We start from the raw sequence: 27076 nt of genomic DNA, 5'->3' as shown, positions 1-27076 counted from the left end.
GGGCAATAAAGCAGGGGTAGAAAAAGGAAACCGGTGGTGACGTTGATCTAATTCACCTCTGCCTAGGCAGGGTCAGCCCATCTTAGAACACCAAGGACCTGAGGTCCTAAAAATATCTTTCTGAAAGTCTCGCAAGTTTACTTTGATTGACCTTATCTGTCACAAACACCTCATGCTATACGAAGATAGTGTCCTGAGGCCTTTGGCAATAGAGAGCATCCCTGAAAACTTGTACAAAACTGGAATTTCATTACTCTCTGGGAAGGCCAGAGATCCCAGTCTAAATCCTTGTTAAAAGTATTTTGTAAATAATACAAAAATATTATGTAAATGTGAGATATAACAACAAGACTAGCTCAGCCACAAATTAGTGTGATATGGGACAAGATGCAATCTTTATATATAAGAAATATTAGACCTAGAAAATGATAGAACGGGACAAAGTGTCCCTCCAATTTATAAAGCATAAAGCTTAAGATCTGTTCCAGCTTTGACATTTTATTTTTCTCTTTTTAAAAGATAATTTAATCAAATCAATCAAAATGCATTTATGAGTGCCAGGGAGTTCACTATTTAAAGTTTAAGGCCTCTGATTTCCTGTTTTGCTGTGCTCTACCTAACTCATCCCAGTAAGGAGCTCTATCAAATTAAAGTCAACTGGCTGAAGTTGGTTTTCTGGCCTGTTGGACCTTAGTTTCTGCAGTGATAGGAAAGGCACTGGGAGCCAGGAAATCCAGCACATTCCATAGGTTCTCTCGGCTGATCTTGCCTCTTCCTTTTGAAGAAGAGAGGTAGTCCTAGACAGAGTGTAGGCGGACAGCCAGGCTACTTTTCCTAAAGAGGAGCAACCTGCTTTCCCCTCATTGTTCAGCAGAGCTCAGAGGGCTGGGAAGCACCACATGGAACCTCACATGTCCTCCGTGTAGGAGGAGGTGGCATTAACTGACTGGCTGGCACTAATATGAAAATCCTCCCACCTGGGAACTTCCTTTGCAGAGCAAACACACCTTCTTTAAGAAAATATCAGCTGCTGATAAACCTAACAATCCCCCCTTTGTATGCTCTTCTGGCCTAACTCCCACCCCTCCTAATGCTGTCAGGTATGTTTGCCTGTTTTCAGTGCTGAACAAAGTCAACCGCTACCTTTACAAAGGAGTACGAGGTGATCACTCCCTCCATTCCTGCAATCCATCCCTCCTTCTCAAGGAAGGTTATCTTTGGAATGGCTAAGCCCCAGGCCTGGAATGTTCTTCCCTCCTTATCTTTGTCACTTGGGAAGCTCTGGATTCTTTAAGAAGCAGCTGAAGTGCCATCTCCCATGTAAAACCTTTCCTGATTTCCCTAGTTCTACTATGCTCTCCCCTGAAAAAACTATCTTGTCTTCATTTTGCATATATTCAGTATATGTACGTGCTTTTTCCCCTTTCTGCATAGCTGGGTATTGAGCCATGCAAGCTAAAACTTAACCTGCTGATTGCCCAAAATGATCATTTGAAAGAAGAGGGTACTTCAATAGCAAAGATGCCATGGCCATGGCAAAGTCAGCTACGCCATGTCCAAGAGCCACATAATGAAACACTGACTATACGGGCTTGAAGCCTAGTAGGATCCAATTAACCTATAATGGAAGATTTAGTCCTGCTCCCCAAAACCAGCTTTCTTCTCTCAGTCTGCCTGCCTTTGAAATTGCAAGTCCTCTGTCTGCTAGGGAGCTGTATAATGAAAAGTTCTCCACTACTGTGTGCAAGGGACTGGGTCTACAGAAACAAAACCAGTCACTGTGCCCAGGGATGTGGTGTGGGGGTGGGAATACAATAGGCATACAGATACAAAGCTAGTACAACTGATCAGGGAAGAGACCATGAATTGGGGGAATGAGAATAGACTTCCTAGAGGTTAAGCCTCAATCCCATGGCCACTGCCAACAGATTGATTCCTGTCCATGAAGCTCAAAATGGCTCTCCTCTGCCACTCGGTGCTTCAACCTCATTCCCTGGGCTCAGGAACCCATAAAGGATTTAGGATCCTCCTCCTCCTCCTATAAGATTCCAAAACATTTTAAGGCCAGGCTTTCTTCTAGAAACAGTTTCTGAAAGTTTTTTTTAAAGCACTTTTCTCACAACTACTCTTTGAGCTAGGTAGTATATAATTACCCCTATTTTATAGATGAAGAAAGTAAGGTTCAGAAAAGTTCAATGACTTGTTAGTGGTCATACACCTAGGAAACGTCTACTCAGATGTTGTGAGTACAGTGCCATTTCCACAATACAGGTATGGATATATTTCTGCACAACAATCCTGCAGGCTTCTTGAGAACATCCTTGAATGACCTTGTGCTAGTATCTTAACTTCTGTGCCTCGGTTTCCTCTTCTGTATAATGAGGGAGTTGAACTAGATAAGACCTCTAAGGTGCCTTCCAGCTCTAAATAAAAATCCTATTAACAAGGACAACATCTTGGATTTTTCAGTATTCTCCTCAGAAACCAGTATGGTGACTTGCATTAAGGGCTCAAGAAATTTGATTAATTAATGCAGCTGTTTCACAACACAAATCTCTTGGCAAAATAGCCATACTCATACATGCAGCCTGCATTCACTAAGAGTCTGTGGCCTGAAACACAAAGGCACATAAGGATTTTTAAATCTACTCCTGGTTTTCTTTTTTAATTGCTTTTTTTTAAGGCCAACACTGTACATTCTCAGATCATCATATGTCAGAAGAAAGTGGTGCCACCACTTTGTATTCTATGACCTGTCAGATGATGATGCAGCTTAGCTTTTTTTCCCTCCCCTCTCCTCAAGAATTTGTTTTTCCCAAATTCATCACCACTCACATTGGCTTTGTGGTGAATGTCATTACTGAAAAGGTCAAAAACAAACTCCTCAGAGCAAACACCCCTTTGGTGAAAATTGTATACTTATTAAAAATCAAACTGCATAAAGACCCTGGGGAATTCTGTTTATCTAGAGAACAGGTACAACAAGAATGTGGCAACCTTTCTCCCCTCCTAATATGACTCAATTTCCATTAAGAGAAATGATCTTGAAGAACAAGGGCTTAAACCCTTGGGGCCATCTGCAAAGAATTGTTCACTTGCAGTTCATTACAGCAAAGCCTAGTGTCTTTGAAAGAACTTTCAGGTATTTCTTCATTTTTTGTGGCTGAGATGAGGATAAAAAAAAAAGACCACCACAAAAACATGCACATGGTTAATCTTTGATGGGAACTGCCCCTCACCATCTCCAGCAAATAGTCTATCCTTGTCATTCCCTTTCACAGGCCTTTCAAAAACCACACATCACGTACACCCTAGGGGGCCACTACTGCCTTAGTCTCTAACAAACACAAGGTAGCCTAGTCAGGTCACAAATCAATAAAGTGAAGGGAATATGGTGGGTGGCACAGAAGACTGATGGGCAATGAGATAAGGGAGAGGTAAGTTAATGGAAACAGGGAAGGGTAGAGAGAGAGGGGATTTTGGGGGAAGTTTCTGCCCTTACTATAATTAGTTTAAAAGGGACCATGGGGCAAAACAATCCCAGATATCTCTTTGATCAGTAAGATTCAAAACTCTAGAACCAGTATAGGTTTTAGCTTGCATGGTTCACTACCCAGCTATGCAGAAAGAGTAAGGCCATATATGAGTAACACTGGAATGAGATTCACTAAATGAGTTAGTTACCATTTCTGGCTTGTTTGTTTTTTTAGTGTATCCCCTCCTCCTCACCATCACACTTTCGAATAGATTATACTTTTTTTTACACTCAGAGAGAAACTAATAAAATTATAACTGAGAAAACAGCTTCCAACTTCCTAAAGAATCATTCAGCAAAGGAAAGAAGGGAGGGCTTAGCTGTTTTTTAAGCTGTATTAACAAGGACTGAAGTCTTTTACATGAAAGCAAAACTTGGAATGGGTTATCTTTTAAACCTTAACTAGTTAAATGTCACTGGACAAAGCAGCAGGCATGTCATTAGATGACCCACCTAGAAGAGATGACCACTAATGGTACCCTAACCAATGAAAATCCACCCTAAGATAGGGCTCAAAAACAGATGATTAATTAATTTTGATCATTTCACAGAGGAGGAAACCTGGGGCCCAGAGTATGTAAGGCCATATAGCTAGTTTATGACAGAGACAGGTTTAGACTCCCTGTCTTATGCTCTTAATAATAAAGCATGTTGAGATTTTTCTTCTAACTTCTATTCTCATACAACACAGGAAACTATCAGAGACAGGCAGGTTCAACACTAACAACTCACATGTAATATATTGAGTGCTTTAATATTTGCAAAGATCTTTCCTCAGAATAATCCTGTGAGATAGAGAGAGTTAATATTCTTTATACCCTTCTACACAAAGAAATAGAGGCTGTGATAGGCTAAAAAATTTGCCCATGATCATAATGCATGTTACATCTAAGGCAGGATTTGACCCTGGTTTACTGACTTTAAGTTCCAAGTTGCCTCCACAATGCCACACTTTCAACAAACTTATCATCCTAACATTCAGAAATGTTGAAATGTGGCTGCCCTGAGACAGTGAGCTCCCTTCCCTGGAAGACGTCAGGTAGAGCCTGGATGATCACATGTCCTGTTACAGCGGGTGGACACTGTTGAATAAGGGCTGGACCACATGGCCACCACTAAGGGCCCTTCAGCTCTCAAATTCTGTGATTTTGAGTCTTCCATAAATATGTGGATCACTAGAAAGGTTTCCTTCAAATGGTAAACTATAGAAGCATTTTCACCTCCGCTAAGAATAGCTAACACCTGGTCATCTTGCCCCTAAGAGCCTGGGTTCTCAAAGGCTCTAGCAGGGGAAGACAAGTAAGTCTTACCAAACAGGAGAAACTACAAGCATGTACTTGACAACAGACTGTTGGGTCAATGGAAGACCAGCCTCGATGAGAAGAGAGGATCATACCATGAAAGCTGAATGTCAAACGATGTATAATTTCGGTCTAGTAACCCTTAATGGGATGAGATCTGACATGGTAGAGTAAACAGCCATGTATCAATGATCTTTCAAAGTCAAAAGTGTTTACTATGTGCCAGTCACCATACTCAATGCTGGGACACAAATACAAATTAGAGACAGTACCTACCCTCATGGAATTGATATTCTATTTGTGGAGGGAGCTACATATGAATGGATAAGGTAAGACAGGTTAGATACAAAAATTAATAAAAAATGGTTACAGAGTGGGGCACTGATGACTAATGAATGAAGTTTCCAAGAAGCAGGTGAGGATGGAGAATATCCTGGGATGATGAGGACACCCAGACATGATGCAGGACAGATGCCATGCAAAGACACAAAAGAGGGAATTAGAATAGTATGAGGGGAATACTAAGTTAAGTTGGCCAGTTTGGATGGAAAGTAAAATGTTTGAAGGGGAAGTAATCCTAAATCAGACTGGTCTAGCAGAGTTTCTAGACAGCCCTACAAAATGAGAGCTCAGAGAATCTTAGCTCAACTAAGATGGGAATTCCTGCTCTTTGTTACTCAGAAGGAAAAAGAATTGGAGAATGAACCCAGACAGCACACTGTTACCACCACACTGTATCTTGATGGTTATAGACACAGCCATTCAAGGGTGGTGGTCAGAAGCTGGGACCCCAGAACACATTGACTGTATTGATTCTGCAGTTCAGGGACTGCCCTCAGTGTACCCTTACTACTTACAGGCATAAGCATGGGACACTGCAGACAATACAGGCATGCAAAGGGCCTGTGGGATCACAGCTGAACAAACGCTGAAGGGGAAGGAAGGGAGCCCTGCCTTTTATGTATGCGTCAATACTTACTTCGAACAACACTCAGGCCAAAGAAGTGGGGTTCTTTAATGCTCAACAAGTCACACACCTGCTGGAAAAGCTCTCTTCCTGTGGCTTTTACCTACATGAGGAAAGAAAAAAAAGAAAAACTTGGAATGAGAGAGCTCTGTGGGTCACAGACCTTGCTACCAAAGTGTACTCCAGGAAAAAGAAAAAGATGATCGAGTTCTGATGTCAGTATAGGCAAATAAACCATCTCAGCAGTGTGTCCTTGTCTGCCAGGTTGTCCTTCTGTGGACATGATTCTTTTACTGCAAGGTGAGATGATAATAACTTTGATCTAGCATTTTGCAAATCCTTCCTGTTTTATATGCATTTTCTTATCTGATCCTCCCAACTACCTTGTGGGATTTTAAATGTAATACTATACCATATATACTATAGCATATACATATATACACACAAACGTACTAGAATACTATTTTTTTATGGATTAAGAAACTGCATTTCAGACACTGATTGATCCACTTAGGTCTATCCAATGAGAATCTGAGGTGCAGTTTAAACCCAGGTTTTCCTGACTTGAAGTCTGTACCCTAGCCATTAGATTGTAAAGAGGTTTCTATGGCATAGGAGAGAAAGCCCTGAGGAGATGAGGCAGGAGTTCAGCCTGGAGAGGAAAGAAGTCTGCTGAAGGATAAAATATGCCACATTTTTTTTTCCACTTTATTTTTCTTGTTCTTGTTTTGGGGCCACATAGTTAATACGGAATTATATTTTGCATGACTTTACATAAATAACTGATCATATTGCTTGCCTTCTCAATGGGTGGGAGAGGGGCTGGAAGGAGGAAGAAAATTTGGAACTCAAAGTTTTTTTTAATGAAATAAATAAATGGTTGTATTAATAAGAAAATAAATTAAGATGAAATGAATGAATGAATAAATAAATGAATCAATGAGTAAATACATAAATAAAGATGAAATAAGTTTCTTTACAGCCCTCCCCTCGGATCCAAGTTGAGAAGTCTTAACTGATTGAGTGTGAGAATGTGTTCCTACTGCTGTTGACCTTTCCCAGACTGCCTGACAAGTGAGTCGGAAGAAGATTCTACTCTGAAACAGGAGAGCCGTGTGCACCAGCACTGTATTCTGGCTGCTTCCCACAGATCCAGAGAAGGGAGAGATGGTGGAGCACCAAAACCCCCAGAGGAGACAGAATAAGCAACTTAGGGAATAGGACGTGAGAGCTTAAGGGCAAGAATCAGTTCGAGGTCTCTGAAAACTACTTCTGACATTTAGTGATGGACCCTGCGAAAATCTGCTTATGACAGACTGTAGACTCGCTCTCCCTTCCCACCCCAAGCCAGTACCACCCCTATTTCACTCTAAAAATTTGGTTATCCTTCTCCACTAAAAAAACACGTGGGCCAAAACCCCACATGTTAATTGTTTCTCTCTCATGCTCCAAATTTATTCTTTAAAATGTGGGTTTTTTTTATAGTTCCCTTTTCTATTAGCTATTGTCAATTGTCAGTCCCTAGACATTTTTGAATGAGTGCCAATCCTTGGTAGAACACTATACTAATTCTCTGTCTGGAAAATCAATCTTTATTTTCCTTCAGCCTAGATTATTTCCACTGGGGTCATTCATCAGAACAACAGATATGCACACACCTCTGAATTACTCCATTATTATTGTACCAGAAGCCAGAATCTTCAGGAGGAATTTTCTACCTACAAAGAACCCCAATGTCACTCTGGGCTTTGGTTATGTAATAAAAAAGATTCATTCCCATTATCCTGTGGATAGCCTTGGTAGGTCCAAAATCAAGTCCCCTATATGGCTTCCTCACCCTGCATTAAAACCAGAGGCAGTGATTAAGAACTATTGGCTCCTATGCTGCAGATTAGATGATATGGAGTGGTTAAAGGTTACAATATGGAACTACGTCTCTACCATGATACAACCAGTGAGAGGAAACCCTATTAACAGGATGAACGCTCTTGGACAGCACTTCAGAGCTGGAAGAGACTTGAAGAGACTGTCTAGTCCACTTGGTCATTTCAGAGACAAAGCAGGTCGAAACACTATACGCAAAGAATTTTAAAACCAGGATAAGCCTGAGTCATCATCTAGCACATGTTGCTAACACAAATATGGACCTTTAAACAAAGAAATGTATCCTTATGCAGATAAGGGAATCCCAAAGGATTTAAACTAAGAAGTGTCTAACAAGTGGTATTTGATGTCAGGTTGTTATTCAACTCTGTCCAAAAGGTAAGATGATAAATCATCTATTCCAAAAGCTATTGTGCTGAGCAAATCTCCTATTTTAATGATCACTTTCTCCAAATTTTGCTCTCTTCTTTAAATGATACCATCCTTGGGTAACATCACCCAGGCCAATTTCTGCTTTTTAGGGATTCTCTTCTAGACTCCCTCATCATATTGGATGGAGGGAAAGACATAAGGGCAGTGAATTAAAATGAGAGTAGAATTGTTCTTGGAATGAGACCTCAACTCAGGGAGGGTCATTCCTGTCTGAACACATCAGGCAACTGCTATTTCCATTAAAAACCAACCAACCAACCAACATCAGCTATTCCCCCACCTCCCCCTGCTGCCACCAAACATTTCCAAACACCCAGACAGGTGTTGTTGACACAGTAGACGTCTTTCTCACAGTTAGTAACAGCTTCACTGGAATTTCACCCAACAAGTCACAGGCAACTCTCTCACTCCCTAACTCCCTACTTATAGTAAAAGAATTATGGATGGTACAGAATACAATAAAAAAGGAACTAGGTCTGTCAAACAAGGTGAAGAAAATCCAGCAGATTCTGTTTATCAGCCTTCTTCATCACCAAAAACTGAGTTAAGGAAAAGTAAATATAGTCTTATGCACATGTGTAATTCCAACCAAACAGCCCTCTAAGCTCAGAAAGCAGCTATGGACCATACTTTTTGTGAATCACAGAGAGCTAGTCTCTCTTGGGTCACTAAATAATGGGTGACGTTGACAATTTTTAGAAGGGCCTGGTCTCCTTTAACAAATCAGCTGATGAGACTCGTTCACACAGAAGCAGGGGCCCAACATTACTAAGTCACAAGTTCACAGTTCCTTTGTACAATCTTCTCGTTTTGTTCTTTTCCCCAAGTTGGAATACTTGTTTGTTGATCATTAACAATAAAAAAATTTTCTTTTTAAAGTTACGGGGCAGCCACACTAAATTATCAAGAGAAATGGTGATTCATTAAAAAAAAAATTATCAGATTTGGAGTCAGGGAAGTCAGGATTAAATCTAGTTTTTGGTGCTTGCGTATTAGCTGTGTTGAATAATCCAGAAAGTCACCTAATCTCAACAAAGCTCAGTTTACTCATCAGTAAAATGGGGTGGGGGAATACAGCTAAGTGGCACAGTGGTTAACCAGCCCTAGAGTAAGAAGCACCTGAGTTCAAATCCGACCTCAGATACATACTAGCTGCATGACCCTGTTTGCCTCAGTTTCCTCATTTGTAAAATGAGCTGGAGAAGGAAATGACAGACCACGGCAGTTTATTTTTTTGAGGCAACTAAGTGGCACAGTGCATAGAGTACAGGCCCTGGAGTCAGGAGGTCCTGAATTCAAATCCAGCCTCAGATATTACTAGTTGTGTGACTCAGGGCAAGTCACGTAACCCTGTTAGCCTCGGTTTCCTCATCTGTAAAAAATGAGCTGAAAAAGGAAATAGCAAACCACTCTAGTATCTTTGCCAAGAAAACCCCAAATAGGATCACTGTGCAGGAGAGATGGATACAACTGAAACCACTCAACAACAACAAATAACAACACCCAAAAAAGGGGTGGTAGTGGTGATATTTACCTCACGAGGCATTGTCAGGATAAAATGATAACAATGCAGCCTTAGGATTTTTTTCTTTCTTTTATATTACTCTACTAGTAGTATTTCAGTTTAACAAACATTTAAGCCACTTCCCTTTTAGCTACTGAGAGGAAAGGAGAGGCAACTTAGTTAAGACACATCCCTTATTAAGGGAACTGTATACAAGACTGTATAGAGAAAGGGGAGCAGTGATCCCTAAAAGCCAAAATGCAGGTCATGCTAGGCCAACCTCATTTCCTTCTTTTTTTTTTTTGACGAGGCAATTAAACTGGGAGATAGGGAAATGCTATAGGGACAGTTTGTTTAGATTTCAGCAAAACATTCCTACAAGTTTCTTATGCTGTACCTTTGGACAAGACTACAAAAAGTACAGTTAGCTGGATTCAGAAATAGTTTAATGACTGGTTAAAAAAAAAGTAGCATTAAAGACTCAAGCTTCAACCTGGAAGTTTGCTCTGTTCTTATGCATAAAAATGCTCAAGGATTTTTAACCATGTCTTTGATCACTACGTAGAAGGCAAGTTTGTCAAAGCTGCAGTTGACACAAAGATGGGAAAAGAAACTGACACATTACATAGAATGAGAAAAAGATCTCAGCATCTAGAATAATGGGTCAAAGATGAAACTTAACAATCAGTTGATAAATATGTATTAAGCCAACTACTACCTGCCTAGCACTGTGATAAGCATTGGGGGATACAAAGAAAGGTAAAGGACAGACCTTGATCTCCCAATCTAATGGGGAAGACAACATGCAGATAACTATGTACAAACAAGTCATAGTTAGGATACATTGAAAATCATCAAAAGAGGGAAGGAGCTAGAATTAAAGGAAAGATTTCCTGTGGAAACAGGATTTTAGCTGGGACTTGAAGAAAAGCCAAGGATGCCAATAGGGGGAGATGAAGAGAGAAGAGCATCCCAGGCATGTTGGACACTGGATAAAAATGCTCAGTCAGGAGATGGGGGGTTGTGTGTGAGGTACAACAAGGAGGTCAGTGTCACTGTATCATAGTGGATGAGGAAGCAGAGACTGTAAACTGTAATTAGACTGGAAAGGTGTGTGCAGGTAGGGGTAGAGAAAGTTATAAAGGGAATGAACCTTAAAGAATTTTATATCTGATCCAGGAAGAAAAAGGGAGGCACTGGAGTTGACTGAGAATGGGGGTGACATGGCCAGACCTGTTCTTCAGGGAGATCACTTTAACAGCTGAGTGGAAGACGGAATGGAGTGGAAAGAAACTTGTGGCAGGCAGACCAATCAGAAGGCTATTGCAATAATCCAAGAGTGGAATTATCGAGGACTATACCAAGATGGCGGCAGTGTGAGTGTAGAGCAGATGATGTATGTGAGAGACGTTATAAAGGCATTTGCAACAGATTGGATTGGATATGGGGATAAATGTAAAGTTGTGAAACTTATTTTTTGAACCCAAGTATACTATATGGGAGGCATGGCTAGACAGCAGTTTTATAAAAAAAAAAAGACCTCCTATAAAAAAACCCCAACAGTGTGACATAGAAAACAAAAAAAGACAATGCTAGGCTAGAATGGTTAGGAAAGATAAAGGGTCCAGAATGAAAGAGGCAATAATTCTACAGTACTCTGACCAGGTCAGACTCCAGCTGAATTACTGTGTTCACTTCTGGGAACTACATTTTAGGGAGTACAAAGACAAGTTAGAGCATGTCCGGACGGGGGTGACCCAGAAGGAAAGAGAACTGGAGAACACACCACAATTGGAGAGGATTAGTTAGGAAATGGGAAGACTCAGAGACAGCATGATACTCATGTTCAGGACCTGATGGTAGAGATCAGACTGGCTGTGTTTGGCCCCAGACCGAAGAACTAGGAATAGGTGGTTAAAGTTTTAGGAAGGCACATTTAGACACCTGGAATAGTCAAAAGGTAGCATGAGAGGTAGTGGGTCTTCTCTATGAATGACTGCTTGCCAGTAATATTAGATAGCCAATTCTTGTTCAGGTATGTGTTGGACTGGATGCACTCTGAAATCCCTGCCATCTCTGTGTTTTCTGCCTTCACAAAGCCTACTAAGAGGCCATGGCAAATATACAAATCACTAGACCATATCTTATATACAGGTACAAAAACAAAACAAAACAAAAAACATACTAAGCAAAATGGAAGAAGAGGAAAATGTGGATCATGACCAAGAATGTTAGGGCCAATAGTTGAAAGCTTCAAGAAGAGGTAAGCTCTGAGTTGTACTTTAAAAAAGAGAGAGAGGAATTCAACAGACAGGGAAGACATTATTGTCAAAGAGAATAATAAAACAAAGGGAGCAAAATGGAATGTGAACAAAGCACATTCAATAGGTAGTGTCATAGCATTGAGGGAAGCAATAGGAGATAAGGCTGGAAAAGCAGAATGCTGCCAACCAAGTAATATGAATGTTACTGAGTGAGATTGGTGAGCAGGAGCAGAGAAATAAGAAGGTTAGCTCAGCAGTGGTATGGACAGATTGGAATTCTCCCCTAGCTATAGTTATAACAGGAATCTCTTCTCCTAATTTTTTTTAATGATGTGACCTTTATATTCAGGTTGTATATGTATCCATTTCATTGGTGTTACGTATTGCAAAATACCGGTCTGATCCTAATTTCTGCCTTTTCAGTTTTTCTAGCAGCTCTTGAGAAAAGGGGTAGTCAGTCCTTCCAACGGTAATTTCTTTATATTCTTGGGTTTTTCCAACAGTGCGCTGCTGTTTTCAAATGCTTCTGTTTCTTGATTAGGTAGTCTGTTCCACTGAACTATTTCTCCAAATAATTTAATGATTACTGCTTTCTGATATAGTCTGAGGTCAGGCAATGCATCCCTCTAAAGGGCAGATTGTAGCAGGAAGATGACTGGAGTCAGGACGACCTATTAAAAGGCTACTATTTTTTTTAAAAAAGGCTACTGAAGAGGTCTGTACTCAGCACTAGAAAGCTAGAAGAGGTGACAAGGTGATGAAGTAACTTTGGGGGGGAGGGGGAATTGGATTTGGTAAATAATTGGAAGAAAAGCCAAAGACAGACATAGTTTCTCACTGTTGGTTTGTCTAAGCAAAGAAAAGATAGTATCTGATAAAGGGCATCAGCCTCCTTTATACCCCTTTGAAGGGTACCGATTATATCCCTGCAGGGCCTAGTGTGTAGACCTATCTCAGTCTCCTTAGCTCCTTAATTATTAACCACACTGTTAATTCATTAAAGGAATGTAGACCATAGTTCCTCTGCTAAAAGAATCCCCTCAAAAGGTGAAAGACATTTTCCTCAGGATACTCTGCTCCACCTAGAAATACGCCATGTTTTTTGTTTATTTGTTTTATTAATACTGTGCTGTTTCCATCTTAAATATTCTACATTACAAACTAGGTATTCTGCCACCTTAGAAGAAAAAAAGCTTGTATGGGATCTGGGATCTGAGAACAGGAGCAGACCTTGAGTTTAAACAATGAGGACCTGAACTCAGTGCTAAGCAAGATTCACATCACACTAAAGACCCTAGAGGAAGATGAAACCTATTCAGAGTAGAGGAGATGCTCAACAAATCTCAGAAGACCCAATCAATCAGTCAGCTAGTCAACTAACATTTATTAAGCACCTGTTATATGCAGGCATTGTGCTGAGCTCTGGGGATACAAGAAAAGCGAAAAAACAGTTGCTGCTATCAAGAAGTTCACAGGTGAATGAAGGTGACAACACATAAACAGCTATGTACAAATAAGAAGGAAAAACTCTGTGTGTGTGTGTGTGTGTGTGTGTGTGTGTGTTGGGGTTGTCTCAGAGAGAAGGCACTAAGATTAAGGAGGACTGGGAAAGGCTTCTTGCAGAAGGTAGGACCTTGGGCAGTAGGTGGCACAGTGAATAGTGCACTGGCCTTGAAGTCGGGAGGACCTGAGTTCAAATCCTCAGATGCATAACACTTACTAGCACTGTGTGACTCTGAGCAAGTCACTTAACCCCAACTACCTCACAAAACAAACAAACAAACAAAATCTAGGTGGTAAAGAAGGTGGGACCTTAGCTGAGACATAAAGGATGCCAAGGAAACCAGAAGGCACATATGAGGAAGAACATTCCCAACATGGGAGCAGCCAGTGAGAATGCTCAGAATACAGAGATGGAATGCTGTGTTGGAGGAACAGAACCAAGGATGGCGATGTAATTGGAGCCCACACTGCATGCAGATTGGTTGAAGGAAATGAGACTATATGTCCTGAAAAAGAGAAAACTCGGGATGGGATATGAAAGCCTTCTGCCAATATCTAAAGATCTGTTAAGTAGAAGGAACAGCCTTATTTTGCCTCACAGCCCTGGGGCAGAACTCTTGAACAGCTTTAGCTCCACCCAAAAGAGCTGATAGAACATTGGGCAATAATTCTTTGGTCTCATATTTCTAACAAGATAGTGGTGTTCAGGTTTTTGAAGAGGGTGACCAATGGAAGAATAATTAGATTTGTTCAGCTTGCTTCATGGGGGCGTGGGAGGGGTTGGAGGCAGAACTAGGAGATGGTAGAAGTTACAAAGAAGTACCAAAAAAAAAAAAGTTACAAAGAAGCAAGCTGAGGCTTGATGTAATCAAATCATCCAGATGAATGCAAAAAAGTAAAATGGGCTGCCTTGGGATCTCCCTGGAATGGCAATGGGGAAAGGGTATAACAGACTGAAGTTTATTTAATAAATCATCAAAAACATATTTTTAAAGTGTACAAAACTTATCTAATGGTTTTTACTTACCTTTTAGTCTCCATGATGGAAATGGAGCGGTTTCACCCACCTCTCCCTAATCAGCAACCCTAAATCACAACAGTGGCAGTGCTCAGGACACTGCTGATGTTAAAATCCACTCTTAATCAGTGTCTACCGGCCCCCCTTTGGGCTTTTCCTCTCTGTGGTTCCAGTTATCTATGAGGAAGCTCTTGCCCACCCCTGCAAGGTGAGGAACTAACCTGGAAGCGAATGTCTTAATTCCATTCAGTAGCATTGCTCCTCCTCTACCCCTGCTGGCTTCCCAAACAATGGACTTTACCTGTTATCAATGGCCATGTTACTCACTCTCACTACCTTCCTCTCTACCTTCAAAGGGCTCAAAAGTCTTTGGACCCAAGCTTCTTCACCTGGATCAACAATATTTCTTGTTCTTCCATAGTCTAACTACCCACCTGGAACAAGCTATTGTTGACCAACTAAACCGTCAGTATCTGCTGGGATTCCTACTGATCAACTAAACTCCTGATGTTGGCTTCTTCCAAAGTCCCTCTGGAATCACTAAGCTTCAGCAACATACTGAGGCAGCAAATAAAAACCTCATTAGTCAATCAACAATCAGTCAACACGCATTTAAGTGCTTACTGGGTGCCAGAGCACTGAAGATACAAAAGGGGGGGAAAGGAGGCAAAAACGTAATTCCTTCTCTCAAAGAGTTCACAGTCTAATTTGAGAGACAACATGTATCTTCAGCCATGGTCAATGGGTGGATTTGTTTTGCTTGGCTATTCTTATGTATCACAAGGGACAATCAGTTGGCTGTTGATTTTTTTTTTTGGTGGCAGAGGAAGGAGTGAGAAAGAAAAGTTAGTAATAATGACTTTAGAAAAAAAGAGAATTGAGGGTGGTTCAAAGAGAAAGACAAGATGAACAGCTTTGGAAATAATCTACTGAATTTATAATACATTGAAGTAATGGATGTTCATGACTTCAGGACCATCCTCTTTCTTCTGATCTTTGTATATGGAAATGCTCATATACGCTGGTAGTTGTTATTGTTTGTCCTTCATTCTTGAAGACTCATGGCAACAGGAAGGTGATGCTATGATTCGCAAGTGAATTGGATTTAAGTGAGGCAGGGCTGTGCAAAGTCACCAGCCTCACTTTCTCCTCTAGAGCCATCTGGGTCCAGTGGTAAGATTTAGATCAGAATGAGTGGAGATGGTCCAGGATGCAGTAGGAGACCTTGGCCTTTTTAAGCTAAGGTCTTCCCCAGGTCTCCGTATGTCTAAGGCAAAGCCCATTCAAGTGACTAAGAGCAGGTAAGAAATGAGACAAAGAATATGGCCTCTTTTACCTAGTTAAAAAAAAAAATCAATCTGGGAGGGGAAGACCCTCAGGGTTTCTGGCCAAAAGAGAAACAGCTGCTATTTACATTTACTCAGAGCCAATCAGGGCCCAAACAATGACCATTAAGTGGGACTTGGGCTGGGACCTATTGTTGGCCAATCAATGAGAGCCAGAGTGAATTGGGTTTAAGGCAAGGTCCTTAAAAAAGAAATCTAGACTGTAAACCCCAGATATCTTGTTAGGTTTCAAAGATCAAACTTTACATTTCTTTGGGCAGAGCATACACAGGTAAGGGTATGATTCCCGCTGGTATGTGTCAAGTTCACAGTAACAACAAACAAAATTTTTTTAAACCTCTCTAGGGCTCCTACGGAAACATCAGCTTTATTTTGAAGGAGCTCTGTCCTTGCCCAAAGCGTCAAATGTCCAGGTACTCACCTAAACTTGGGGATCTGTCCCTGGATATCCTAGAAGGTAAGAAGGATTATTTACTCCTCACAAGGACAGTTCAGAACAAGGTGCCAAGCAACCTTATTTTACTTTTGGTCTGGATCTGTGATTTTACTGGTAATTCTGTTGTGCACATACTCTTGGTATCTATGTCAAAGGAAGGACTTAAGCCCATGTCTCCCTGACCATGACCAGCTATGTATCCATTACTCTCCAGACCCAGGAGTGACAACAGCTAACTTTCAGATGGTATTTTACAGTTTTTTAAACACTATGTCATTTGAGTCTAACAATTTTATGAGTTAACTACCATGATAATGATATCCCCATTTTACAGATAGGGAAAGTGAGGTTTAGAGGCATCAAGGGATTTGACCCATGGCAGCATAACCAGTATGTATCAGAGAGAGGATCTGGACTTGTGTCTGTCCATGTCCTACACTGTTTCTACCACAACACACTGGCAAAGGAAAACCAGTCCCACTTGTTAAAACTCTTGAAGACTGACAGCTTGGAATGCCTGATAAGAAATTAAGAAGCTGCTCCCAAGTTCTCCCCAAGTCTATTCAGACCCACCTTTATGCCAACACCCATCCCTGGAGACACTGCTTTGAATCTTCTGAAACTACTCAAGGAAAGCTATCACCCCATGGCCATTAGGAAAGATCTCCAGACCACAAAGAGGAAACTTTACTTTTTGTTTCTTTTGGGGTAGAGGTCTGAGTACCTCACCTTGCTCTCCCTCAATTAAGTGTTTCCCCTCTCCCCCATTTATTTCCTCCCTACACAAAATAATTTTATAGACTCTTTGCCCACTCCAACCCTCTAAATACAGCCAGGATGGATGAGGAAGCTTCCTTTTCATTGGGAATTAGGATTGTTCCCCTACAGTTGCCCAACATATGCTTTTCTCCTCCTAAGTAAATCTTCCACTAGGCCAGGAGACAGAATAGGGTATTTGTGTGCCCTAGGCAAGGTTTGAAAGTTGTGCTTTCTGTAATACCATCCACTGGAAGTTTTAAAACTCTGCTATAACGTGTGAATTAGCTTAGCTCATGAAATACATAGCACTCTCTGGCATTCAACCATGAGCATTCATTAAAGGAATATTAGAAAGCATCCCTTGTCATACCTACCGGAAGCTTACATCTGAGGCAGCTAGCCACCTTACCCCTCCCTCTTCCTCTCCCTAAGTCTGGCTGGAGCCATTTTTCTAAAGGCAAGATCAGTTTCTTGGCCAAAGTTGTGAAGGTGAGGAGTGAATCTGAAATTGGTGTGTGTAGATTCAGGTGTGAAATTGTTTCCTCCTCTAAATGTGAGGAATTCAATGGGAAGACTTCTCTTTTCCTGCTCTACTCTAACACACGGGAAAAGCAAAGTTAGAAAGGCAAACTTAGCCTAGGTCGGGGACACTTGAATAACAGGATTAGAGATGGAAAGCTGGTTGGGTATGTTATTACTGTTAGAAAGAGAATCATTGTTCAGAGTTGAGGTAAATACTGAGGGTTCCTTCTTGACAATTAAGAAGCTCTTGCTTGAAAAACAATTCAAATTTTTTCCCCAACAATAGTACTATTTGAAAGAGGTTTCTGAAACCAGTACGAACCTGTGTGAGGAATGTTTTAATATGAACATTTTTTTTCTTTTGCTCTTTACTGGCTTTATAATGTTGAAGCCACATTAGGCATTGGCTTTTAATCAGTAGGTAAGAGAACATGAGGTCAGTCAGCTAAAATGTTAAAGGTCAATTATGCTAGGAATCTGCATTCTTCAGCCCAAACAATCCTGGTAAATCTGAAGAAAACTTTGGATGTGTGTTGCACAGATGTAGATGCTTGTCTTTCTCCTCTGACATCCTTCCAACTGAGCAGGGGTTGGAGGGGTGGGGGAGGTCAGGGTACATAGGAATGCTGTATTAATTGTCTGAGTCTGCAAACCTACTTTTGCAAACCTAGCTGCTTGCTTTTGTTATCCCTTTAACAACACCCTTCACCCACTCCACTGTCAAATAAATCTTCCTAGAGTGAAGATTTAACCGTGTCACACATCCCTCCCCATTCCTATTTGTAAACTCTCTATTACCTACATGATGAAATATAAAATCCTCTATTTGACATTCAAAGTTCTTTACAAACTGGTCCCATTGTATCTTTCTAGTCTTCTTAGATCCTAACTGTAGGCCCCACCCCAAATGCCATATATTCTGTGATCCGGTGACATTGGCCTCCTCGCTATTCTTTGAATAAGACATTCCATTTCCCAGCTCTGGATACTTTCAATGACTGTCTCCCATACTGGGAATGCTCTCCTTCCTTATTTCTGCCTCCTGGCTTCCTTTAAGTCCCAGGTAAAAGTCTACCTTCTACAAAAAACCCTTAATGCTAGCAGCCTTCACTGTGTTAATCATCTCCTCAACAAATGCTTATTGACTGCTAACTGGAAACTACTACTCCATATTCTCTGTGCACCTTGAGTGTTGGACCATCCACCAAAAGGGACACGGACACATCTCACTGACATGGATATTTATAACTCTATTCCGTAATTCAACAAAATGTGGTTGGAAAGTTGTTGTTGTTTTTTTTGTCACTAATCAAGAAACTCTGTCTCCAAAGAACTAACTAGATCTTTTAAGATAGGGGTTAAATTAGGGAGAAAAAAAAAGGAAGAGTGGCAAAGAAGTAGCAGAAGATAGGGGGGGAAAGGAAAAACAACAACATAGTTCTATCACTCAAACATAGCCACCTTCGATATTTCAATAGCCAGAAAGAAGAGAAATACAGGGAATCACCAACTTTAGGTTATGTCAAAAAGTTACTTTGGAGGGAGAGTACAGATTTGTGATTTCATTGATGGGAAATTCTCAGTACTGAACCCACAGTCTCTATAAGGGCAGACCAGCCACCAGTCTTGGGTCCTGATATACTAAGTGATTTGCCCAGGGTCACACAGCCAAGCCAGTATATATTAAAGGTCTCCCTGACTCTGAAGACAGTTTTCTATCCAATGGTACAACACTGCTTCTCTAAAAATTCTTAAAAGTCTGTCAACTAGACCTTGAAACATGTTTTCCCAGAAGAATAATTTCATACATGATAAAAAACCTCCAAGGTAAATCTATAAAAACTTCTTTAATCTAAAATGTACTTTTATTTACAGCAGTAGGAACTGAAACGGTGATTTCCAGGTGAGGAAACTCCCTCTATTAATTCAGGTCAGTATCTTCTCTGAAAATTATTGTAAGCACCAATCTTAAAACCTTTTGGTCTCAGGACCCCTTTATACTCTTAAAATTTTTACAGTCATACCCCAAAGAGCTTTTATTAATGTAGGCTATATCTACAGATATTTACTGTACTGGAATTTCAAACTGATATTTTTAAAATATTTATTAATTTGTTTCAAAATAAGAATAACAAACCTATTACATGTTAACATAAGTAACATTTTTATGAATAACTAAATTTTCCAAAACAAAAATAATGGTGAAAAGAGCAGCACTGTTTTATATATTTTTACAAATCTCTTTAATGTCAGGCTTAACAAAAGACAGCTGGATTCCCATATCTGCATCTATATTCAACCTGCTCAATATGTCATTTTGGTCAAAGTATATTAAGAAAATCTGGCTTCAAACAAATAGGTAGTTGGGAAAAGGAGTACCTTAATAATTAAATAAATAATATCTTGGCATTATTATAAAAGTGATTTTGACCTTGGGGACTCACCCCCTCCCCCAAAAAAGGTCCTTGGACCACACTTTGAAGTGCTGTCTTTACAGAGTGGCCTAGAGCCTTGAGGGGTTAATTGACCTGCTCAGGGTCATTCATCAAATACATGCTGGAGGAGAGGCTTGGATCTCAAATGTTTCTGGTTTTGAAACCAGCTCTCATCTACTATCCAACACTGCTGTGTAAATGATAATACAGAACTTAGCAATATTTATGTAACTTTTTAAAATAAATTCTTATTTTTATTATGAACTTAAACATCAACATGACCATCTCAAGATGCAATGAACAAAAAGAGATCGTACATGAAATCATGAATTTGTACATTCGGGGCTATAGGCATAAATGAAAGTGATGTAAAAACAAAGATTATCAATACAAATAAAATTCTAAAAAGCTATAAATGGATCCTAATAATGAGATTTTGGGTACTCAAAGATTACTTGATTGGAGATATAGGAAATGAAAGCTGACAGTGCTTGAGAGTCAGGAAGGAAGAGGAAAAAGAAATGCCAAGCTTTGGCGATGGATCTCATGGCTGTAAGACCACTTCTCTGGAATGCTAGGGCACAGATGGCATGTTACTCCCATAAAGACACACAAAACAAACACAAAGAACAGAATGAAGCAATTCAAGCCATAATGTGCAAGATGGGGAGGAAGAAAAGAAAAAGTTAAAGGAGAGGAGAAAAACATCTGGAGTTATAGACCCTTTGGGTAGTCTAATGAAACTTCTGAACTGCTCAGAATAATATTTTTAGTGGAAAAAAATAAAACGTGTAATTTTTTTTCCCCACGAAAGTTCATGAACCCCAGGTTAAGAACTCTTGATCTAGAGGAAGTCAGAAGTGTGATGAGTTGCCTACACATGCCATGAGTATGAGTTGAAGGAACTCGGGATGTTTATAGCCTGAATAACAGAAAACTTGGGGTGGGGTGGGGGCAGCGCACCATCATAGTGTTTTAAAGGCTGTGATGTTCTATATGGCCATAGATGATGCAGTACCAACACTAATTACCAATTACAGTTATACCAAAGTAGAAAGGGCTGCCTTGGGAGGCAGGAAGCTGCCTTTCTCTGGAGGGCTTGAAGCAATGGTCTCTGAACTCTGCTCCAATGCTGAGATTCTGAGGATAACCACAGCTCCAAAAACTAAGCAAATATGTCAGGTGTGACACAAGCCTGTGTTGCTTTCCTTAGGGAGCACAGGCATTCACTGACAACCAGCTGCTTTTGGATAGCTCTGTTTCTCCTGATCGCCCCATCTCAGGGTCAGGTCAGTGGCCCCAGTACCTATTTTTAATAGATAACCATTTTGAAGACTGGAGAGAAATTTAAAAATTGCCCCAAAGTAGATCAGTTACAGAGGATACATTAAGAGAGCTTTAATCCTGTGCGTCTCCCAGGGGTAGCCAGCAAGAGGCAAACCCCAGATACTGCCAGAAGCTAAGAGTCAATTAACTAAAGAGCTTAACTTTTCTTGCGACGTTACAATTTGAACATTTTCTGCCCTTTTGTCTCATTCCCTTCAGCTGCCAGAATTCAAGCCGCCTGTTTCAGCCCCTGTCCCAAACCAAGTGGAGGAAACTGGAAAGACTCACCCCAATGCTTAACCTGAGTTGATCTCGGTTGGGCAGCAGGACACAGACATTCCTGTACTCCAGGGTCATCTTGCCTTCGGGTAACTGCTTGTTCATGGGAGAGCCAGGGTAAGCATTTCACACTCACTTCCGCCACTGGGAAACTCTCTTCAGGAGTGAAGCCAGGCTCCCTTCATGTCACCTGCCTGCCAGGAGATAAAATACTTCAGTGTCAAGTTCATGGGAATGGGGAAGGGGTGGGTGGGACTGCAGAGCAGCTGGACAGCTTGCATGTAACACAGGATGTTTTTTGCCTCATTCTAATAAGAGAGATAAACCTTGTCCTTTCAAAGGTTGCATTCACTGAAATCATCATTAAATTATTCTAGCATTAGTCAGCCCTTTCTTTGTTTAGCAGAAATGGTACATTAGACCAACTAAATGTGGGAGGGCAAATTATACCTCTCAAAAATTCATACATGACTAGAAGATTCATTTTTTTTCCTCCTGGCTTAGACCATGGAAATGCAGAGGTTGTGAACTGCAGGCCCTTTCCCAGGGGGCAAGGTTCAAGTTTATAAATAGCTTTAAAATATGAAACCTAGATCAGCATGCAACAAACATATCACACTCCCAGTGACACAAAGCCATTTAGTGCTCACAAGAGTGAGAAGGCAGCAGGTAGCAGCTGACTGCACTTGCTTGCATGCTCTATAGACATGGGAGACCAATGAATCACCCAGTTAAGACACCTAACAATAGGAAACCGGAACCCCCTCCCTTTTTCTTCCCCCCATCCCCAGCTTTCCTTTCCAGAGCCATATAGTGGTTCAAAGGAATTTTTGAATTCGAATATTTGCTAACTCTCTCTTCTATTCCTTGGAGAAAGGGATATTTAAGAGAAATGAGTCCTCTCAATGTTAAAAAGTGGTGAATACGAGAACAGACAACTTGAAAGTTGAGTGGGTCAATTCAAAAGTAAAATGAAATTTAAGTAAAAAAAAATTGAAAATGCAGAGAACAAAAAGAAATCCAAAGCAATGCAATTATAATGATTAATCTTGGCCTCAAAGAGATTTTAGAATACACCTTCCTCCTTTCTTTGCAGAAGTAGGGGGACAATGACTGTGGAATATACAAGGGTGTCCCAAAAAATCTTAGTGCAGTTTAAAGTTTCACTACCTTACGCACTAAGACTTTTAGGACACCTTATACCACTGAATTTGGTTAATGTGTTTAGTTTTGGTGAACTGCTCATTCCCTACCTCCCCCTCCTTTTTTCTTGCTTATAAAAGATGATCCTAGATGGGGAATAGATTGAGACATGAAAAGCAAAATATAGTGATACAATTAAAAAATAAAGATGCCAAGAATGAAAAAAAAGTACATTAAATTCTTGAGAAAAATCGTCAGTAGGGTCCCAGACTGATACAAAGAATATATACAAAAAAAAATTACAAAGAATATAGACCTCTCTCATTACTTGAACCTTGAAAATTGAAGAAGGAAGGAAGGAAGTCAGGCAGGCAGGCAAAGAGATGGGGAATGCAACACCCAGCACACCACCAGCAATGCAGTTGATGATGATAATGGTAATAATAATAATGATAATCCAGTTAATTTGGTTACTCAAAGGGGGGAAATGACAGGAAGCCTCCTCAGAGGAGGCACCATAGGAAGGCCATTTAGCATAGAGCAGAATGTGAGAAATCACTCCAGGCTTGCAATCTCTGATGATCACTCTGCTTAGGACTCCATTAAATCTCTTAAACTTTGATTCCCTCTGTGAAGAATCGGTTGGTTCCACATTTGAGACTTAGAAGATAGGATATTTGGAAGACAGTCCTTTACAGATGTCTGTCTATTAAAGGGGCATGAGCCCCGCAGGAGTTGAATAAACCTTGGGGACAAAAACAAAAAAGTGCTTTGGGATTATTAGGTTTTTCAGGGTCCTATAAATAGAAAATGGCTCCTAATTTTGCCCTCAGCAAGAGGAAGCAAGGGCGATAGTAGTATAACCAACACAGCATCAGGAGGCCTGAGGCCAAGCTTTTAAATAAACACTTGGTTTTGTGAGAGGGTGAGCCATTTCTTGCTGAGTCTTGGAATCCTCCTCAGTAACTCAGGGATAATAATGCCTTCATTACTAACCTCAAAGGGTTTTTTGTAAGGAAGGTACTTTGAAACCTTAAAAAAATTCTTGTAAGTAATAATTATTCCCTAACTATGGTTTCTCACCCTTTTTGAAAAAGAGAAAAGGGCTTTTCTCTTTGTGTACTTAGCTATGGTTTCCCTTTATCAATTCTTAGGAAATTCACTTCCCAGCTTCCCCTTCAAAATCTTTGACAAACTTTGCTTTAGAAGACCGAGAATGTAAATACAGACAATGCAATCTCCTTTATGAACGGTGGCCAAGTTAGACTTTTCCTTTACTAGTTCATCCTTTACTCATTTTCACCTTCCTTTCCTCTATATGTAAATAGTTTTGATCCTCTTTCTCAAGACTTGACTAGGTCAGCAAGGAAGAAAGTAAAGGACAGTAATCTCTCTTCCAGCACGATGGATCCCAGAATATAAATCACTCTGTGCATCCAAGGGGTTCAGCCCCCACCAAATAGCTTCCCTTTTCTGGGAAGGCAAAAGACCCACAACACCTGATGCTAAGTAATTTGTTAATTAAACATTTAATATCACACAGGAACAGTTGTGACAATTCTATAGCAAGTCTGCCTGGAAGAAAAAAAAAGGTGAACACTGTAGAGATTTTGCCAAGCACTATAATAAAAATTAAAATCTAGATTTGGAAAAACTTAAAATCTCTGATCCATACAATGACCAATTCTAATTTCAAAACACTAAGGATGAAGTATGCCAACCACCTCAGATGGACTTGGAGTGCAGAATAAAACATACTTCTGGGAAGTGACCAATTCGATAATTTATTTTGCCAGACTGCTATTTCATTACAAGGGTTCTGTTCTCACTCCCCTCTCCCAATTTTGTGCACAGGATTGGAAGAGGAATAAAAACTGATTTTTGTTCATTGAAAAAAATTAAATTAAAAAATATTTAATAGACAAAGTTTAGAAAGTCACCTTTTTTTGGGGGGGAAGTGAGGCAATTGGGGTTAAGTGACTTGCTGGGGGTCACACAGCTAGGGAGTGTCAAGTGTCAGGTGGGATTTGAACTTAGGTCCTCCATTGACTTCAGGACTAGTTCTCTATTCACTACGCCATCTAGCTGCCCCAGAAAGTCACTTTTTAAGTAAGGGTTGTAGAGAACATGAAAAATAATGTTTCCAAATTTTCCAAAGAAATTCAAAATTTGACAGTTTTTCTGTTAGGATAAGGATGAGTCAAGCCTTTGTTCACTTTGTACCATAGATGTCTCATTTTTTAAGCTGGGGTAAGGACAGTGAATTATTTGCTCATTCAGGGTATGGCCGTAACAAAAATAGTTACATCAACAGTCATTTGGCAAATGTAAAGTTTCTATCAATACTGAGAAACTCCAGATGCCTATCGTTACAAAGGTCCAATATCATCTGTCTAAATCCCTTCTTAAAAAACAAAAACACAAAAACAAAAACAAACAAATAAAAAAAGAACCAACGAAGGACTCCTAGGATCTAATCATAAACTTTGGTAATTCTAGTCTGAAAGGATTTTAAAGATACTAGACACAGACATACCCACCAAGTCCTATTTCAATGCTTCACCACAGCATGGAGGTGACCTTGGATTTTGAAAAGCTGCTTCTATCACATGGACAAGGCTTCAGCTATCATTTGGCACACAGACTAGGTCTCCTTTCCAAGGTCCAGACTAGCTAAGAGGTCCTCATTGAGGGGAGTTAAATGGCAAAAAATGGACCAGAGGATGCTAAGAATAACACTTTCCAGAGTGTCTATAAACTTCAATATGGCTGTCCCTGGGGGCCCAGATGCCAGCTGTCATGAATTCTTTATATGGCTCCCTTTATTAAAATTGGGTGTGTGGGGGGAGAGAGGGGGTGATTCAGAATAATCATCACCAACCAAAATACCTAATCTTTCATTTACATTGAGTTTTTATGAGAATGACCTACATATAGGCATTGAGGGCATACTCCATGAAGGTATCTCTATGGCAAAGACAGGCTTTAACAAATTGTATTACATGATAGACCACATCTCGTTTCCATCACTCACTTGAATGAAAGATGTGAAAGATATAAGATATGACTATACTGATTATTTCCTGATTACTAAAAAAATTTGCTTCATTAGAGCAAAACATTCTTTCCAAAGCTCTCTTCCAACAAGATGTATCTCATCCAAACACTAAAAAAAAAAGTCTTTCAAAGAATCTTGGAAGAAAAAAAAAGACTTTCTGATCACAAATTCAGGTTAGGCATAAGGCAGGGAGGGAGGTGTACTATTGCCAAAGGTGGACCCCACTGTCTTAGTTGATATCTGGTGAAGAGTCCAAATTGAAGAGAATGGTGAGGTCCTCCAGTTTGAGGATGACATTAATGCTGATTTTATTAAGCCCCAGAACATTGTAAATTTCCTAAAAGGTATCTATATTGCTATCCACACTGAAAAAACCAAACAACTGAAGAATGCTCACTTCCCAAACAATATAAAATACCGTTAGAATAACTTACAGAGTTTGTCCATTGCTATATACATTTGGCACAGAAGAACGATCTGGAATTAAACAAGAGGCAGCCAGTGAGCTGAGTTGCCTTCAGGGAACTGAAAAATTCCTTTAATGACCTACAAATGGTCCCAGAAACAAAGGTCAATTTTTTTAAACAAAATTATTCCATCAATGTTGCAGTATGGCTGTGAATTATGGAACCCTACAGACCCTGAAATCAGCACTACACAGAAAGCAATAAATAGGCCCATGGTAGGCACGAGCAGGTTACAATGAATAACCACCAAAAAAAAAAAAGAATCTTCAAAGATGAACTGAGTAAAGGTTACCATTAGGGAAATGTATGACTGAAAAAAGACTAGATGGTCATTTGGCCAAAATCAGGGATAAGAAGTGGACAGCTCCCAATTGCCCTATTGGTATCTTCATGATATCAGGGAAAAGCTCATAAGACTTCAGCATGTTGAGGATTTTTTTTTAAATGGGGAGATAATTAAGGGAAAGACAGAGGTTTTGTTATTATGATGTGGGGGAGGGGCATGAAGAGAAGCACTGCAATTTAATTTTTTTAAATGTACAGAAGGACATGCAGAGGAAAACAGACAAGCAAGACAGTTTTAAAAACTACTACATTATATACTTCTAAAAAACAAGCTGTACACAGAGATTCACAATTTCATATACCTCTGAGCTTTGTATATGTCAATGTTTGTGTTTAGTGTTAAGTTGAGAATAACAACAAAAAAAACCCTAAAATTTAACATATATATAAAATTCTTCTCTTTAAGCTTCAATACAAGACCTTCTAGGAAGCTTTCCCCAATTCGTTTATTCCCTTATTACTTCAAAATATAACCTCTCTCCTCAAACATTCCTAGAATACTTTATCTACACATCTACCTCTCCTTCACCCTATTCCACTCTATCTCATGCC

General features: G+C 40.1%; 1 protein-coding gene across 1 annotated transcript in view; it reads right to left on the bottom strand.

Annotated features, from left to right (window-relative positions):
- The window catches only part of FRMD1 (FERM domain containing 1), a 93492-nt gene that overhangs the window by 28491 nt on the left and 37925 nt on the right, over nucleotides 1–27076 (bottom strand). Inside the window, exons 2-3 of the mRNA XM_020970414.2 lie at nucleotides 21521–21705; nucleotides 5816–5906 (exon numbers count right to left, since the gene is read on the bottom strand). Of these exons, the coding sequence (XP_020826073.1) occupies nucleotides 5816–5906; nucleotides 21521–21616 (187 nt within the window). The 5' untranslated portion in view covers nucleotides 21617–21705. The remainder of the gene's footprint in view (nucleotides 1–5815; nucleotides 5907–21520; nucleotides 21706–27076) is intronic.

Source organism: Phascolarctos cinereus, unplaced genomic scaffold (assembly GCF_003287225.1).
Source record: "Phascolarctos cinereus isolate Bilbo 61053 unplaced genomic scaffold, phaCin_HiC Scaffold_5;HRSCAF=322, whole genome shotgun sequence".
In the NCBI taxonomy this organism is placed as follows: Eukaryota; Metazoa; Chordata; class Mammalia; order Diprotodontia; family Phascolarctidae; genus Phascolarctos; species Phascolarctos cinereus.
Note: the sequence above shows the minus strand (reverse complement) of the source record. Positions and strands in the feature narration are given on the sequence as shown.